The 16,842-nt window shown below is 49.4% G+C and overlaps 1 protein-coding gene across 2 annotated transcripts; it reads right to left on the bottom strand.

The window, feature by feature from the left end:
- Nucleotides 1-391: 391 nt before the first annotated feature.
- Nucleotides 392-12,372, bottom strand: PRKAB1 (protein kinase AMP-activated non-catalytic subunit beta 1). 2 transcript variants are annotated; one of them, XM_058158315.1, is made up of 8 exons: nt 12,193-12,372; nt 10,885-11,117; nt 9,573-9,739; nt 7,484-7,577; nt 5,956-6,070; nt 4,938-5,071; nt 1,423-1,491; nt 392-1,311 (listed from the first exon to the last, which is right to left on the bottom strand). In XM_058158315.1, the coding sequence occupies exons 2-8, from the start codon at nt 11,041-11,043 to the stop codon at nt 1,234-1,236; spliced, it is 816 nt and encodes a 271-aa protein (XP_058014298.1). In that variant the 5' UTR covers nt 11,044-11,117; nt 12,193-12,372; the 3' UTR covers nt 392-1,233. The 2 variants fall into 2 exon arrangements, with proteins under 2 accessions (XP_058014298.1, XP_058014299.1); XM_058158316.1 differs by lacking the exon at nt 12,193-12,372 and adding an exon at nt 12,006-12,126.
- Between the last annotated feature and the right edge of the window lie 4,470 nt (nt 12,373-16,842).

Consider the following 16,842-nt stretch of genomic DNA (forward strand, 5'->3'; position numbering starts at 1 on the left):
GGTCAGCAACCTGCGGCTCTGGAGTCGCATGTGGCTCTTTCAACCCTCTGCTGCGGCTCCGTCGCTCGAAATATGCGTCACAACCACCAATATGCGACACCGGCCGGCACGCGATTTATTGAGCTTTTTCAACCCCCGGTAGGCCAACCATGGATAAATCCAAGAAAAGAAAAGTTTCAGAAGAAAACAGAACGTTTAACTCAACTATATATGCTAGTTTTGTGGCCTCTCAGGAAATAGTCAGGCAACGGGAAGGGTTTTGTGGCTCCCGGAGTTTTCTTTTCGGTGGGAAACGGGTCCAAATGGCTCTTTTGAGTGTTTAGCTCTACCTTCAAAATCTCTCAATACCCAAATCTCTCAACGTGAGCAATAAAAAACACTTCGAAAACCGTTCGAATTTTGGAGGCAGGCCGGCAGAAGGAAGAAAGGCGCAACCTCTTTTTTTTTTTTCTTTTCCTCCCACGGTGCCTTTATTTATTAAAACCCCCTTTTCCGAACAGAGGTAAAATACCAAACTTACAAGACCGGGCGGACCTAAAATACTGGTTCTGGATGCTGCCTTTTGAGCTGATCCTCCGGAGGAATAAAGCTGTCGGGACGGCCGAGGACTCACCCAACCGTCGAAAGCACCGAGGCTTGCTAACTTCTCCTGCCCAAGGAGAGAGAAAGGGGCGGGCTCCTTCCCCCTTCTTTGGTCCTTATTGCTGCTGTAATTGTGAACTCCAAACGTGTTTTTTTTTCTTTAAAAAAATTGAAAACAAAACGGCAGGTTTGGCCCCTACGGGGACGCCACAAGTGTAGGACGGAGACAGATTTTCCAGAAACAAAATTGATTTCGAGACCGTCCTCGTCCCTTCTTTGGCTTGTTGTTAAAAAAAAGAAAAGAAAAGAAAAGAAAAGCCACCCTCTGGCTTTTGGGCTAGGAAGCGTTGGAAGAATCGGATTCTCATGGTTAATTCGGGCCTGCGCGGTTTGGATATCCTCCCGTGTTTTCTCGCAGGCAAGTTTCGCGCTTGACGGATGAAAAAACAACAACAACAAACGAACCCGGAGTCAAAGCTGCAGGCGAGGAGAAAGCGAGAAAACCGGTTCAACCCAAACGGGATTTTCTCTCCTTTGTGGGGGACGGATGGTGACGGTTTTAATGGCAAGGATGGTGCTGGGGTGACTTGTGATGGCAATTCTGTCTCTCTCTCTCTCTCTCTCGGACGAGTCCGCGTTCCCTGCCCTCTTTCATATGGGCTTGTACAGCAACGTGGTCACGTATTTCTTCTTGTAACGGTGGGTGGCGCTGAGAACCATCACGCCGTCCTAAAGAGAGGACGAAGAGAGACGTTCAGGAGGAGGAGGAGCCACCAAAAGAAGCCCCCCCCCCGTAGCGGCCCAGGATGGGGGGGGAGCGGAGAGGCCTCTCTCTCTTACCTTGATGGACAGGGCGTAGAGGTGGTTGAGCATGACGTGGTTGGGTTCGGGAAGGAGCGCCGGATCGCACTAAAAAAACCAAGAGCTTTGGGTTAGGGCAGGAGTCTCCGCCACCCTTAAAAACACTCGGAAGAGCCACTGGGACCCGTTTCCCGCAGAAAACGAAGCAAAACGCCGGGAGTCACAAAACCTGGCTGGGCGTGGTCAACTCCATGTTACTCACTCCCACCCAGTCACATGACACACACCCCCAGCCACGCCTACCCAGCCAGTCATTAGGGAAGAGAACCAACCGGTTGTTAAAAAACAGTGGGAACCACAAAACCCTTTTCTCTCTTTCTCCTCTCTCTCTCTGTATCTCTCCCTCTCTTCCCCCCTCTATGTATCTCTCTCTCTCTCCCCCTCTCCCTGTGTATCTGTGTCTGTCTGTCCCCCCTCAGTATCTCTCTCTCCTCTCTCTTCCCTTTTCTCCTCCTCTGTATCTCTTCCTCTATCTCCATGTCTCTCTCTCTCCCCCCTCAGTATCTCTCTCTCTCCTTCTCTCTCTCTATCTCCCCTCTCTCCTCCTCTCTCTCCTCATCTCCCCTCTCTCTGTATCTCTCTCTATGTCTCTCTCCCCAGTAGCTTTCTCTCCCTCTCTCCTCTGTATCTCCCCTCTCCCTATCTCCCCTCTCTGTATCTCTCCTCTATCTCCCCTCTCTGTATATCTGTCTCTCCCCTCAGTATCTCTCCCCTCTCTCCTCTCCTCCTCCTCCTGTCTGTATCTCCCTATCTCTCCGCCTCTGTATCTCTCTCCCTCTCTCTCTCCCTCTCTGTATATCTCTGTCTCTCTCTCCCCAGTAGCTTTCTCTCCTTCTCTCTCTTCCCTCTCTCTCCCTATCTCTCCGCTCTCTGTATCTCTCTCCTCTCTATCTCCTCTCTCTGTATATCTCTATGTCTCTCTCCCCAGTAGCTTTCTCTCCCCTTCTCTCTCTTCCCCTCTCTCCTCTGTATCTCCCTATCTCCCCTCTCTGCATCTCTCCCTCTATCTCCCCCTTTCTCTGTATATCTCTGTCTCTCTCTCCCCCCTCAGTATCTCTCTCCTCTCCCCTCTCTCCTCCTCCTCTCTGTATCTCCCTATCTCCCGCTCTCTGTATCTCTCTCCTCTCTCCCTCTCTCTGTATATCTCTATGTCTCTCTCTCCTCAGTATCTCTCCCTCTCTCTCTCTCCTCTGTATCTCTCTCTGTATCTCCCCTCTCCCTATCTCCTCTCTGTATATCTCTGTCTCTCTCTTCCCCTCAGTATCTCTCTCCCTTTCTCTCTTCCCCTCTCCTCCTCCTCTCTCTCTCCCTCCCTCTCTATCTCCCCCCTCTCTGTATATATCTATGTCTCTCTCCCCTCAGTCTCTCTCTCTTCTCTCCTCTCTCTCTTCCCTCTCTCTGTATCTCCCCTCTGTATCTCCCCTCTCCCTATCTCCCCTCTCCTGTATATCTCTATGTCTCTCTCTCCCCTCAGTATCTCTCTCTCCTTCTCTCTTCCCTCTCCTCCTCTCTGTCTCTCTCTCTCTCCACCTCTCTATCTCCCCTCTCTGTATATCTCTGTCTCTCTCTCCTCCTCAGTATCTTTCTCTCCTTCTCTCTCTTCCCTCTCTCCTCTGTATCTCCCCTCTCTGTATCTCTCCTCTATCTCCCCTCTCCTGTATATCTCTATGTCTCTCTTCCCTCTCTCCTCTGTATCTCCTCTCCTATCTCCTCTCTGCATCTCTCCTCTATCTCCCCTCTCTCTGTATATCTCTGTCTCTCTCTCCCCTCAGTCTCTCTCTCTCCTCCTCTCTCTCTCCCTCTCCTCCTCCTCTGTATCTCTCCTCTCTATCTCCTCTCTCTGTATATATCTATGTCTCTCTCCTCCTCAGTAGCTTTCTCTCCTTCTCTCTCTTCCCTCTCTCCTCTGTATCTCCTCTCTCCCTCTGTATCTCTCCTCTATCTCCCCTCTCCTGTATATCTCTATGTCTCTCTCTCTCCCCTCAGTATCTCTCTCTCCTTCTCTCTTCCCTCTCTCCTCCTCTCTCTCTCTCCACCTCTCTCTCTCCCTCTCTGTATATCTCTGTCTCTCTCTCCCCTCCTCAGTATCTTTCTCTCCCCTTCTCTCTCTTCCCGTCTCTCCTCTGTATCTCCCCCTCTCTGTATCTCTCCCTCTATCTCCCCCTCTCCCTGTATATCTCTATGTCTCTCTCTCCCCTCAGTATCTCTCTCTCCTTCTCTCTTCCCTCTCTCCTCCTCTCTGTCTCTCTCTCCCTCTCTATCTCCCCTCTCTGTATCTCTGTCTCTCTCTCCCCTCCTCAGTATCTTTCTCTCCCCTTCTCTCTCTTCCCGTCTCTCCTCTGTATCTCCCCCTCTCTGTATCTCTCCCTCTATCTCCCCCTCTCCCTGTATATCTCTATGTCTCTCTCTCTCTCTCCCCTCAGTATCTTTCTCTCCCCTTCTGTCTCTTCCCCTCTCTCCTCCTCTCTTTATCTCGCGGATTTCCAAATCCAGGCGAGGAGTGACTGGGAGGGGAGGACAAGGGGCGGGGCCAGCCAGTGATGGGACAGGGAGCCGCAACAGAAGGTCCAAAGGGCTGCATGCAGCTCTGGAGCCACGGGTTGCTGACACCCAGGTTAGGGATTCGACCTCAAAAAGGACCGGGATGTTCTCCCTGCCAGATGCTAGGCTTTCTTCCTGCCCTCCCCCCACCTCCTAAAACTCCAGTACAAGTAGTCCTCGACGTACAACAGTTCATTTAGTGACTGTTCAAAGTTAACAACGGTCAACTCAAAAAAAGCCACCTGGGACCATTTTTCCCCACACTTATGACCGTTGCAACATCCCCAGGGTTGTGTGATATACGTTCGGATGCTTGACAACGGGTTCACGTTAATCCCGGTGTTGCGTGATCCTCTTTTGCGACCTTCCGACAAGCCGAGTCAACGGGGGGGGGGGGGGGAAGCTGGATTCGCTTAACAAGTGTGACTGACTGACCGACCAACCAACCGGCGGTTCGCTTAACAAATGTGGCGAGAAAATTCGTCACGTGGAACAAAACTCCCTTAGCAAATGCTTCACTTAGCAACATCAGTTTCGGGCTCAATTGTTAAAAACAAGTAGGCTGTAAATCGTGTGTGTGTGTAAGAGACTCCCTTAACGTCTAGCAACAGTACTTCTCGTCCCAATTAGAGTCATAAAGTCGTGGACCGCCTGCATTAAAAGAGGTGTTAGAAGAACGAGCATCAATTCATGAAGCCGTCTTCCAGACTTGCGTCCTCTCAGGTTTTAAAGCCCCTTGAAGAGAAGAGCAGGCAGCCTCCTTAAGGGTCTGAAAAAGCTCTCCTTGTGTCGGGCGTCCTCTTTGAAGTAGCTCACACACACACAGCCCACAAATTGCTTAGCATAGGCTTCCCTTGTTTCATGCCCCAGAGAATGCTGGGAGCTGTAGTCTCAACGCAACTGGAGAAAGCCAAAGGAGGTTACATGTTTGGCCTCCTTTACTTTCTACTTACGGAAATCCCAGTGTCTTTGTTCAGGATGACTTGCAGCAGGTGAGGGGGAAGAATTGGGGGTGACTTGAACCTCTCTTCCGGCTTGACAATGTAGGGGTCCTGGTGATACGGCCCGGGGGGCGAGCTCGACAGTTCTGGAGAGACCGAAAGAAAGAGCGTGTTAGATCAAGAGGGTGTCGCGACTTGAAAACTTGCGGACTTCCACTCCCAGGATTCTGGCCAGCTGGGGGAATTCTGGGAGCTGAAGTCCACAAGTCTCAAAAGTTGGTGGGGAATTCTGGGAACGGTTGAGCAACACTGGGCTAGATAAAGGAGAATATGATGGCCGAGAAGCAGGGACATGTTTCTACACTGTGGAGGGAAAACCGATGAAAACCAGGAGTCGGCAACTCTGCTGCAGCTCCCTGTCACTCAAAATATGTGTCACAACTGCCAATATGCGACACCCACCGGCATGCGATTACTGAGTTCTAATGAAGTTTGTTTGTTTTTGAACTGATTGCATCTACTACTACCTACTTGGGCCTGGGTCACAACAGATGGAGAGGAAGCTAGCCACCAGATTTTGCAAGAACGCAAGCGAGCAGTTAGACGAGGAGACCTGAACTCATTGGGAACCTCACGCTGCAATGAACAAGGACATTCAGTTTTGCAGCTATTAAAATTGTTGGCCGAGCAGGTACAAAAAACAGCCAGGGAAATGAGCCTCTTGCCAAGTCAACAGGAATGCTGATTTACCACCAGTTTATCAGGCATTTAGGAGCCAAGGGCTTGGTAGCACAAGGAAACCGCAGCCAATCGGTGCCCATCAACACACCAATCAACCAATAGGAAGCCACCACATAAATACAAACTCGTAAAAGACACCAAAGCGCCTATTCCGAGGATGGGTTCCAGCACGAGTCCGAAAGCTCGGACGAGTAAACCTCTGGTCCAAGCGACCGACCCAGATTAGATCTCGCAATAAACAGAAGTGTTGTCCTCGCTTCCCTTTCAGATTATTGCACGCGCCACTTACCTGACACCTCGGAGCATTTTTGGGAATCGACCATTAAAGCATCGAAGACTTCGAAGTCGGTCTTCTTCACTTGGATCACGTTATTGACGGTTCCTAGTTGGCTGGTGACAACAGGCTAGGAAGAGAGTTTGTTAGATCCAGCAGGAAAGTTTGTTAGATCAAACAGAACGTTGCCCTATATTTACTTCTGTTTTTCTCTTTGAATGACCCCATAATCCCTTGCAGGGCAACTAAATGGAGCTGAGTGTTTACTGGCCAGATGCCCTTCCTGTTGCCAGTGCGGAGTTATATTCAGCAGATATATTCTCAAGTGTGTCCAGAGAGAGAGAAATATCTGCCTCTACCTAGGATCGAACTCACAGCCTCCTGATTGTGAGGCAAGAACTCTACCTCTAGGCCATCGCACCACTCAAGTTGCCCTATATTTACTTGGGGGGGGGGATTATGTTTCCCTCCCCAAATAATAGCCTTTCAAATAGAAAGCTCAGCTTAAGATTCTCTACGTATATCGAAAAGGTGACAAAAGAAGCAAGAGGTGGACGCTGGTTAAAGACAGTTCGAACCTGGAACGAGGGAGGAATTTCCTGACAAAGAGAATAATTCATCAGTTGGATGGTTTACCACTGGAAGTTTTCAAGAAAAGAATTGGGCAACCATTTGTCCAGGATGATATAAGGACTCCTGCTTGGGCAGAGGGTTGGACTAGAGGACCTCCAGGGTCCCTTCCAGCCCTATAACTCTATAAGTATTCTTCGCTTTGAAGGGAGGGGCGGTCTCTTGAAATCAAGGTTATCTTTTCTGAACAATCTTCACCGTTTGACTCGGTTCCTTGCGACTTTATGAAAGCCCATCAGGTTACAACTTTTGTGCCGGAATAGACCTTTACAGATTTATTGCTAAAAAGGTAAAGGTTCCCTTCGCATATATGTGCCAGTTGTTCCTGACTCTAGGGGGCGGTGCTCATCTCCGTTTCAAAGCCGAAGAGCCAGCGCTGTCCAAAGACGTCTCCGTGGTCATGTGGCCGGCATGACTCAATGCCAAAGGCACACGAAACGCTGTTACGTTCCCACCAAAGGTGGTCCCTATTTTTCTACTTGCATTTTTTTACCTGCTTTCGAACTGCTAGGTTGGCAGGAAGCTGGGACAAGTCACGGGAGCTCACCCCGTTACGCGCTAGGGATTCGAACTGCTGAACTGCCGACCTTTCGACCGACACGCTCAGCGTCTTACCCGCTGAGCCACCGCGTCCCCTATAACTTTAGGGCAGTCACCACACCCCTGTGATTTATTGCTATGGATATAGAAATGGCGGGCAGCCCTTTCAGGAGCAGACGGACCACAGTTGTTATTTCCCCTCCCAACCAAAATGACAAGAAACTTTAGCTAAGGAAGAGCTGGAGAGCCGGGAAGATGCTGAACTGCCAGCCATCAAATGCCAAAGTCATCCATTTATTCATTCATTCCCAGGGCACAAAATGAACCAGATCGCCGAATTTAAATAAATAAAATAAAAAAACAAACGCCTCACCTCTGCAGGATCGTGAGTCCACTGACCGTCCACGTAGAACTTGTACTGGTGTTCGCCTTCCGGAAGATCGAGGATCGCTACGAAATTGTTGTGGCTGCGTTAAGCAGGGGAGGGAGGAAAGGCACGAGCGGTTAACACCCAGAAGGCCAAATTCAGTCATTCAATTCCCAAACCGACTCAGAGGGAGGACTCGCAACAGAATAACGTAAGCACGACAATCTTGCTGGATGACTTGGGGCCGGTCCCTCCCTCCCAGTCCAACCCACCTCGTTGTTGTGGGAACAATAAAGAGCAAAGGAGTATTAGATGCAGTCTACTCAGGGGTGGGCTGCAGATCCTTTAGCAACGGGTTCGCTGCCCCGTTGCTGGCTGGGGGGGGCGTGGCCTTGTTGGCCGCCTGCACCATGGCCGAGGAGGGGGTGTTCTTCACTCTCCCCAGGCTCTAGAGGCTTTCCTCAAGCCTCCAGTAAGCCTGTTTTTTGCCCTCCCATACCCTCCATGCAGCCCTTGCACTTACCTGGAATGATGAGCAGGAGGCGTGGAGAGTCCTGAGAGGGGCGGGGTGGGTGTGGCCAGCCAGGGGTGGCATTTGGGAGTTTTTCGCTGAACTCCGGAGGTCCTTGGCTAGAGCAGGGGTCTCCAACCTTCGTAACTTTAAGGCTTGTGGACTTCAACTCCCAGAGTTCTCAGCCAGCTTTGCTTTGCTTCATCGTTTTTTTTTAATTCTTAAGCCACTTCTCTGCTTCTTTATTCCCCTTAAAGGATTCTCGTACCATTTGAAGCATCTCCCATAGTTCCTCATACTCATCCTCCCAACTCTTTGCTGGCTGAGGAACTCTGGAGAGTTGAAGTCCAAAAACCTTAAAGTTACTAAGGTTGGAGACCCCTGGGCTAGAGGATTGGCCAAACCTCCCCACAGGAGCCCAACCCTGGATCTACTTATAAAGTAAATGTCTATGGAGATGCTCTGTCATCCAGTTCATGGTTGTCCCAAAGGTGCTTTTTCAAGAGACAACTGGACTTTCTGTTTTCTCTTCGAAGACATTTCGCTTCTCATCCAAGAAGCTCCTTCAGCTCTGACTTCCATCCCCCACCGTCCAGTCAAGAGCTGAAGCAGCTTCTCCGATGAGAAGCAAAACGTCTTCGAAGAAAAAACAGAAAAACCAGTTTCCTCTTGAAGAATTAAAAAAAAGCACCTTTGGGGACTACTCAAAGTAATAAAGGCAGGACAATAGAATAGGAATAGAATAGAATTTTTTATTGGCCAAGTGTGATTGGACACACAAGGAATTTGTCTTGGTGCATAAGCTCTTAATGTACAGAATAGAATAGAATAGAATAGAATAGAATAGAATAGAATAGAATAGAATAGAATAGAATAGAAATTAGATATAGAATAGAATAGAATAGAAATTAGATATAGAATAGAATAGAATTTTTTATTGGCCAAATAAAATTGGATTGGACACACAAGGAATTTGTCTTGGTGCATAAGCTCTCAGTGTACAGAATAGAATAGAATAGAATAGAAATTAGGTATAGAATAGAATAGAATAGAAATTAGATATAGAATAGAATAGAATAGAACAGAATTTTTTATTGGCCAAGTGTGATTGGACACACAAGGAATTTGACTTGGTGCATAAGCTCTCAGTGTACAGAAAAGAATAGAATAGAATAGAATAGAAATTAGGTATAGAATAGAATAGAATTTTTTATTGGCCAAGTATGATTGGACACACAAGGGATTTGTCTTTGGTGCATATAAAACTCTAATCAATCAAAATAAACCAATGACTCAAGACTACATATTCATCGTTAATGGACCTCACTTCCAGCACTTGTTTTCCTTCAGAAACTAAAACAAAAGGGAGGAATAAAACGGGAAGAAACAATATCTTCCATAATCGAGACGAAAGGGCAGTTTGGGAACACCAGGCGCCCCAAAAAATCCAAACGTTTTTCCACTGCATGTTTATGGGATTGATAAAAGTGGCCTTCTGTCTCTACAGATCCATTCGATTTAACAGCTCATGTACGAACCGATTCTTTCCCCGCGGGATAAGCAGCTCCCAAACTCCACGTTTACCTCCGAGTAAGCGGGAGTTTGTTCCAGCTGTTGAAGGAGCCCGATAAATAAACTTCTTTGCCTCCACCGGTCCACCGGAAGACAGTCGGCTGAGCCTGGGTGGGAGCCTTGTCGCTCACCTCCAGATCGTGTTGCCAAGCCAGGAATTCGTCTTTCTCCATCGGAGCCTAGAAAACAGCAGACTTCAAGAAGCAGGCGTTCTGACCTAGGCTTCCCCTTCCTCTTTATTCCCTATGGGAGAAGCCATTCACCGTCCACCCGCGGCTTTATTCCTGAGTCGACCCTTGTTCTTTAGCTGTGCCCTTCGTCTCGCAACTCTGTGCATGCGCACACTGGGAACAGGCTCCAGCTGTTCTTCTGCCTCACTGATGTCCGACTCTGAAGATAAATGGCATAGAACCCCCTCTCTGCCTCCGACGCAGAGCCCTCATCAAAGCCTTCCCCAGACTCCAGGACTGGCCCATGTTCCTCCCCAACCTCCTCACTGTCCGAATCGGCTGCTAGCTCCACTGGCCGGCCACAACAGACCAGGATCATTTGGAGAGATCATAGCTTGTGAAAGACGGTGGTAGTGTCAGAGGCCTTTCTGTGTGTCCCATCCCCTAAAGCAGGAGGCGGAAGAGACTCCTTGTGGACTTCAACTCCCAGGTTCCTCAGCCAGCTTTGCTGGCTGAGGGACTCTGGGAGTTGAAGTCCACAAGTCTTAAAGGGACCAAGGCTGGAGACCGCTGGTCTACTGTATATCAAGTAGAGGGGACTTTCTGGTTTTTCTTTGAAGACGTTTCGCTTCTCATCCAAGACGCTTCTTCAGCTCTGACTTCTATTGCCCACCGTCCAGTCAGAGCTGAAGAAGCTTCTCGGATGAGAAGCGAAATGTCTTCGAAGAAAAAACAGAAAGTCCAGTTGCCTCTTGAAGAAAAGCATAATTAATGGACCCCTAAAGAGGAGACAGAAGGGATTCAAGGCAGGGCCTGCTGTCTATACTGACAGCTTGGTGGTCTGGCTACTATAGGTGGTTCTCAACTTACGACCGGTGCCTTAATGGCCGTTTCAAAGTTAACGATGGACTCCCCAAAAGCTACCGATGACCTGGGTTCAAAAATTCCCACATCCCTTTCCCATAGTCATGTGACAATGTGGGCACTCAGCAACCAGCCTGCATTTATGGACATTTTTGCTGTGCCCACAATTTACGTGACCCCCAATTTATGACATCTTTGCCAGAAACGGTGGGTGAGGGGGGGGAAAAGTGGGTTTTGAGATGGTAACGTTTGGCGTTAGGCTATTTCTTACCCAGCAAGAATTCACTTACTTTCATTTCTTCCGCATTGAAGAGGTCAGCGTCTTCGGGACTGTCCATCAAAATCTTGGGCCTGTCTCCATCCTTCGATCCCCCGGGGCTGTCTCTCCGAGGGGTCTTATGACCCCCCTGGCGCTCGACTCCGGACCGTTCGCTGCTGGTGTTCCCCATGGCTGTCAGGGAGAGGGTCAGGGGATGGCGACAGACAGGTGCGGGCAATCTTTTCTTTCGCTGGCTTAGTCGACCTTGTAAAAAAAGGCAGAAAAAAAGCACCCCAGAAAAGAAGGAAACAGACTTTAGATAAAGAAAACAATCCGATGTCTCGATGTGAACAGACAGGTTAGACCTCGAGTTACAACGGTTTGCTTAGCGACCATTCGAAGTTACGACGACACTGGGGAAAAAAGGGACTTATGGCCGTTTTTCAGCCTTACAACCATTGCAGGGCCCCATCAAAGTTCAGTAGATATAGTAATAATGATAATCATAATATACATACAGTGCCACTTAGTGACCGTTCAAAGTTACAAAGTGACTTACGACCGTTTCCCCACACTTTTTAAGACCATGGGCAGCATCCCCTGTGGTCACGTGATTTACATTCGGGCGCTGGACATCTTTAACAGTAACAGAGTTGGAAGGGACCTTGGAGGTCATCTAGTCCAACCCCCTGCTCACGCAGGAGACGCGTACTAGGGATTCGAACTGCCGACCTTTCTGATCGACAAGCTCAGTGCCTTAGCCATTGAGCCGCCTAGTCAATGACTCGCATTGACGACGGCCGTAGTGTCCCAGGTTCACGCGATTCCTCCCTTTTACGACCAGCCGACCAGCCGAGTCGCTAGGGGAAGCCGGGTTCGCTGAACAACCGGGCGAACGGACTTAACGACGGCACGGGATTCCCTTAAAAAAAACTATACGGCGGGGAAGGAAGGTCGTAAAACGGAGCCAAAGTCCCTTTTCAACCAACGTCTCGTTTAACGACCAATACACGTGTGGTCGTAAGTGTGAGGACCCCCTGTATTAAAACCCGGGCATCCCAGAGAGAGAGAGAACCTAATTGGGGGAAAGGGGGCGCCAAAGAGACTCAAGAGCCATTAGGAAGAAGCTGTTGAGGTCCTGCCCTGTCCTACCTCGCGGGGCTGTTGTTAGCCCAAGCTTGGGAAGCGGGCGGGGCGGGGGGGGAGGAAAGGGCTGCCAATTCAATACACCCTCGCTGGACCAAAGGAGGCGCCAATGAAGCAGCCCTGCAAACCCGGCCTCCCATCGGGAGGGATCGGGCGCCGCACTCTGCACATGCTCAGGAACCCCGGCGGTCACCTTGCGCCCCGATGAGCCCCGCCGATTGTAAATTCCACCCGGCCACATCCGAAGAGCCCGGAGAGAGGCCTCGCGGTTCACGCCGTTCTCCTCCTTCCCGCAAACCGGTTAAAAAGAGCAACAGCCGCCGGTGCAGGTCGCCAAACCACTCGCTTCCGGACTCCGCCTCCGGGTTTCACTTCCGGCCGCGGCCTCTCCTTCCGGTTCCTGTAAAGACCACGTGTAGGAGCGCGCATGCGCGGCAGAGTCCGGAGGTAAATCCCCCCCCTCCCTCCCTCCCCTTTTGCTGACTCTTTTGCTTCGCTCTCGGCTCCTGGGCTTGCAATGACACACAGGCGGCCAGGAGGGGGCAGCAAAGAATGAGAGGTGGAGGAGTGGGTTGGTGGGGGGGGGAAGTTTCACGCCGGCTGGGGGGAATGCTGGGAGTTGAAGTCCACTCTGTCTCTTAATGGGGCAGGAATTTGAAAAGGGCTTTTCACGCGTGTCTGAGAATTGGGGTGGGGGTGGGGGGGCAGCCAGGATCAAAAGGACAAAAAAGGGGGCTTGCAGTCTTGCCCTTATTATATTGACCAGCATTTTAAAAAAAACAAAACCCAACCAGAAACCAGGCTCTTAATTTTGACTCCCAATCAGCAAAGAGCTGGAAGGGACCTTGGAGGTCCTCTAGTCCAGCCCCCCATCCCCTGCTCAAACAGCACATTTCAGACAAGGGACTATCCAGACTGGGGAGAAGCAGCATTTTGCCCCCAAGCTGAACCCCGAAGCTTGATAAATTGACACTTAAAGCTTGAAAATGAATGAGTAGTTACTCTCCTCTCCCCTTCTCTCCCTCAGCCTTGCCCCACAGAAACATCTCCTATCTTATCCCCTTCTCTTCCTCAGGCTTTCTAGCCCCTTCTCTCCATGAGGTTTGCCCCACAGAAGCCTATCCTATCCTATCCTATCCTATCCTATCCCCCTTCTCTCCCCCATCCTTGCCCCACAGAAGCCTCCCCTATCCTATCCCCTTCTCTTCCTCAGGCTTTCTAGCCCCTTTTCTCCCTCAGCGTTGCCCCACAGAAGCCTATCCTATCCTATCCCCCTTCTCTCCTTCAGCCTTGCCCCACAGAAGCCTATCCTATCCTATCCCCCTTCTCTCCCTCAGCCTTGCCCCACAGAAGCCTATCCTATCCTATCCTATCCTATCCTATCCTATCCCCCTTCTCTCCTTCAGCCTTGCCCCACAGAAGCCTATCCTATCCTATCTTATCTTATCTTATCTTATCTTATCTTATCCTATCCTATCCTATCCTATCCTATCCTATCCTATCCTATCCTATCCTATCCCCCTTCTCTCCTTCAGCCTTGCCCCACAGAAGCCTGTCTTATCTTATCTTATCTTATCTTATCTTATCTTATCTTATCTTATCTTATCTTATCTTATCTTATCCTATCCTATCCTATCCTATCCTATCCTATCCTATCCTATCCTATCCTATCCTATCCCCCTTCTCTCCTTCAGCCTTGCCTCACAGAAGCCTTCCCTATCCTATCCCCTTCTCTCCCTCAGGCTTGCCCCACAGAAGCCTCCCCTATCCTATCCCCTGCTTGCTGCTGTGAAAGCAAAACTGAAACTCCTCTCCTCTGCTTGTGTTTTGCATTTGGAACAGATTTCTTTTCCGGTGGGGAGGGGGACTCGAACTCCTTAGCACCACAGCGTGTTAATCATAATATAGGAAATACTAATGCTCTGATTGGTCATTTCGAAAAATCCTTTCTTAGTGAGCACCTAGAAGCCAAGAGGAACATACGTGGCAAATGTCAAGTTCGTAGGCTTTACGGTTCTGGAGATTTCGTGATTATAGCGTGAGTGGTTTTCGCTTTTTTATATATATAGAGAGAGATTTGATGGTGTTAAAAGGTCCCTATACTATTCTGAGTAAAAGCTGCCTTATGCAATTGACTGATGGGGATTTTGTCAATGCCGATGGTATTGAAGTGGTGCTGCAGATGTTTTGGGATGGCACCCAAGTTGCCTATAGGTTATTAGTCCTGCTTCCTTTTGCCGCCGTTGTTCTAGTTCGTATTTTATGATGTTTTATTCTGTTCCGTTCCATTGTCTCCAGGTGTGGATGGTTGCACGATCTGTCAGAAGCTTCAACTGGATTGGGCGTTTATTTCCACCAGTTAAGGCCTTCCCCAAAACCCGAGAGAGGCAAAGAGTATTCAAGGGTATTAAATTAATTAACAGAATTAAATTATTAGTATTAAAACTAGAAACAGACGCGATTCGTTTCGTGTTGGTTTGGTGTCCTGTGGGAAACCCCAAATCTAGGTTTGAGCAAACCCAGTTTCAGTCTCGTTCAAACCTAGGCTTGTACCTACAGTTCGTTTAGTGACGGTTTGAAGTTACAACGCCGCTGGGAAAAAAGGGACTCACGAGTGTGTTTTTCACGCTTATTACCATTGTAGCATCCCCACAATCGTGTGATCAAAATTCAGAGGTTTGGCAACTAGCATGTACTTATGACAGTTGTAGTGTCTTGGGGTCATGTGATCCTAGAATGGAATGGAATAGAATAGAATAACAGAGTTATCAGAGGAAGGGACCTTGTAGGTCATCTAGTCCAACCCACCGCCCAAGCAGGAGACCCTACATCGTTTCTGACAGATGGCCAGTCTCTTCTTGAAAAGCTTCCAGTGTTGAACCTCCCACAACTTCCGAAGGCAACTTCTGTCCCATGGGTTGATCGTTCTCACTGTCAGAAAAATTCTCCTTATTTCCAAGTTGAATCTCTCCTTGGTCAGTTTCCATCCATTCTTCCTCGTCTGGCCTTCGGGTGGCTTGGAAAATAGCTTGACCCCCTTCCTCTCTGTGGCTAGCCTGGCTAGGTGGCTCAGTGGCTCGGACACTGAGCTTGTCAATCAGAAAGGCCGGCAGTTCGGCGGTTCGAATCCCTAGTATCGGGTCTCCTGCCTGAGCAGGGCGTTGGACTAGATGAATTTCGAGGTCCCTTCCAACCCTGTTACTGTTATAACTGTTATTAAATACCGGAAGACTGCTCTCCTGTCTCCCCTGGTCCTTCTCTTCACTAGACTAGCCATGCTCGGTTCCTGCAACCGTTCTTTGTATGTTTTAGCCTCCAGTCCCCTAATCCTCTTGGTTGCTCTTCTCTGCACTCTTTCTAGAGTCTCTGCAGATTTTTTATAGTGTGGTGACCAAAACTGGATGCAGGATTCTAGGTGTGGTCTTACTAAGGCTTTATAGAGTGGTATTAGTACCTCCCTTGATCTTGATTGTATCCCTCCGTTGATGCCACTTAGAATGGCGTTGGCTTTTTCGGCTGCCGCCACGCACGTCCAGCTCATATTTAACTGAGCATCAGTCCAGGTTCACATGCTGCCACGGAGAGCTCAAGCGAACCTCTCGAAGCATGGGCTGATTTTTAGCCCTCCAGGCAACCGGGTCCAGGAGCTTTGCGACTCGTTGGAACTAAATTCTCTCCGGTTGAAATATCTGCCGGGTCGTCACCTCGTCTACTGTAGATACCTGGGTATATTTAGCAGGGCCTTCTCTAGGATTACAGACCAGGATATGCAGTCGCTGCGGTTTTGCAGCTCAGCTGTCCTTAAGACCCCGAAGGAGGCTAACCTGATCCAGGGACGGGCGAGATGTCAATCTTCTGTCCCCCCCACCCCACCCCATCTGTCTCTGCCTGTAAACCCTGCCAAGAGGGGAGAGAGAGGTGGGGCAGGCATCTTGCTCGGGATGGTAAGGGAGAATTTGACAGCTGAGGACTGAAGCCAGAAGACTCTCGAAGTCCCCACTCTTCGGACAACAAAATAGCGTCGAAATTGCTAATCACAGCTCAAAAGAACCTAGAAGGCCCTGACGTTTGAAATAACCATCTGGGGAAGGAGGTTGTGCTTGCGTGCAGCGTGAACCAGGCCACCCCGTTAAGCCCGTGATGGCGAATCTATGGCACGCATGGCCAAAGAGGCACGCCAAGCCATGTCGCCCCGGCATGCACAGCCTTCCCTGTTTCTGGCATGCATGTGCGCATGACAATCAGCTGTCCTTTGCGCCGTGCGGCACTGCCAAAAACTGGTGTGCAAATGGGCACCGGTCAGGTGATTGTCGGGTGTGTGTGTGTGCCAGAACCCGGAGGTTCGGCTTTTTGGGTGGTAGCAAAAATCCCTGCCCGCCCCCCCCCCCCTGCCCAGCAAGCTGCGCGATCATCGGAGGGTTTTTGTTTTTTTTTTACTTTTAAAAGCATTTTTTTTCCGGCCAAAAAAATTGCTTTTAAAAGTTTTTTAAAAAAACAACTTTTAAAGGTTTTTAAAAGAGGCTTTTAAAACCTCTTTGGCCAAAGAGGTTGTTGAAAAAATGCTTTTCAAAGGCTCCTCCGACAATCCCAGCTGAGTTTCCTGATCATCAGAGGCTTTTTTTTTCTTTTAAAGGTTAAAAAAAAAAAGCTTTTCAAAGGTTTAAAAGGGCTCCAGAGGCTTTCTTTTCAGCTTCCGGGAGGGCTCTGGAGGCCGTTTCTGGAGGCCTGTTTCCTGCCTTCCTAAACTTCCGCTAGGCCCATTTTTGGCTTCCCCAAGCCTCTGCGCGTACCCTGCACTTACCTGCAACCAAAACGGGCTGTGTGGGGACTCCTGGGAGGGGCG

Source organism: Ahaetulla prasina, chromosome 15 (genome assembly GCF_028640845.1).
Source record: "Ahaetulla prasina isolate Xishuangbanna chromosome 15, ASM2864084v1, whole genome shotgun sequence".
Lineage (NCBI taxonomy): Eukaryota > Metazoa > Chordata > Lepidosauria > Squamata > Colubridae > Ahaetulla > Ahaetulla prasina.

What these genes read in the sequence shown, in the direction of transcription:
- PRKAB1 (XM_058158315.1), bottom strand. Translation starts at nt 11,043, where the DNA reads ATGGGGAACACCAGCAGCGAACGGTCCGGAGTCGAGCGCCAGGGGGGT. An exon ending in AAAATGCTCCGAGGTGTCAG is followed by an intron (nt 5,072 to 5,955) that starts GTAAGTGGCGCG and finishes CGGTCTCTCCAG; the next exon opens with AACTGTCGAGCTCGCCCCCC. An exon ending in ACAAAGACACTGGGATTTCC is followed by an intron (nt 1,492 to 4,937) that starts GTAAGTAGAAAG and finishes TGGTTTTTTTAG; the next exon opens with TGCGATCCGGCGCTCCTTCC.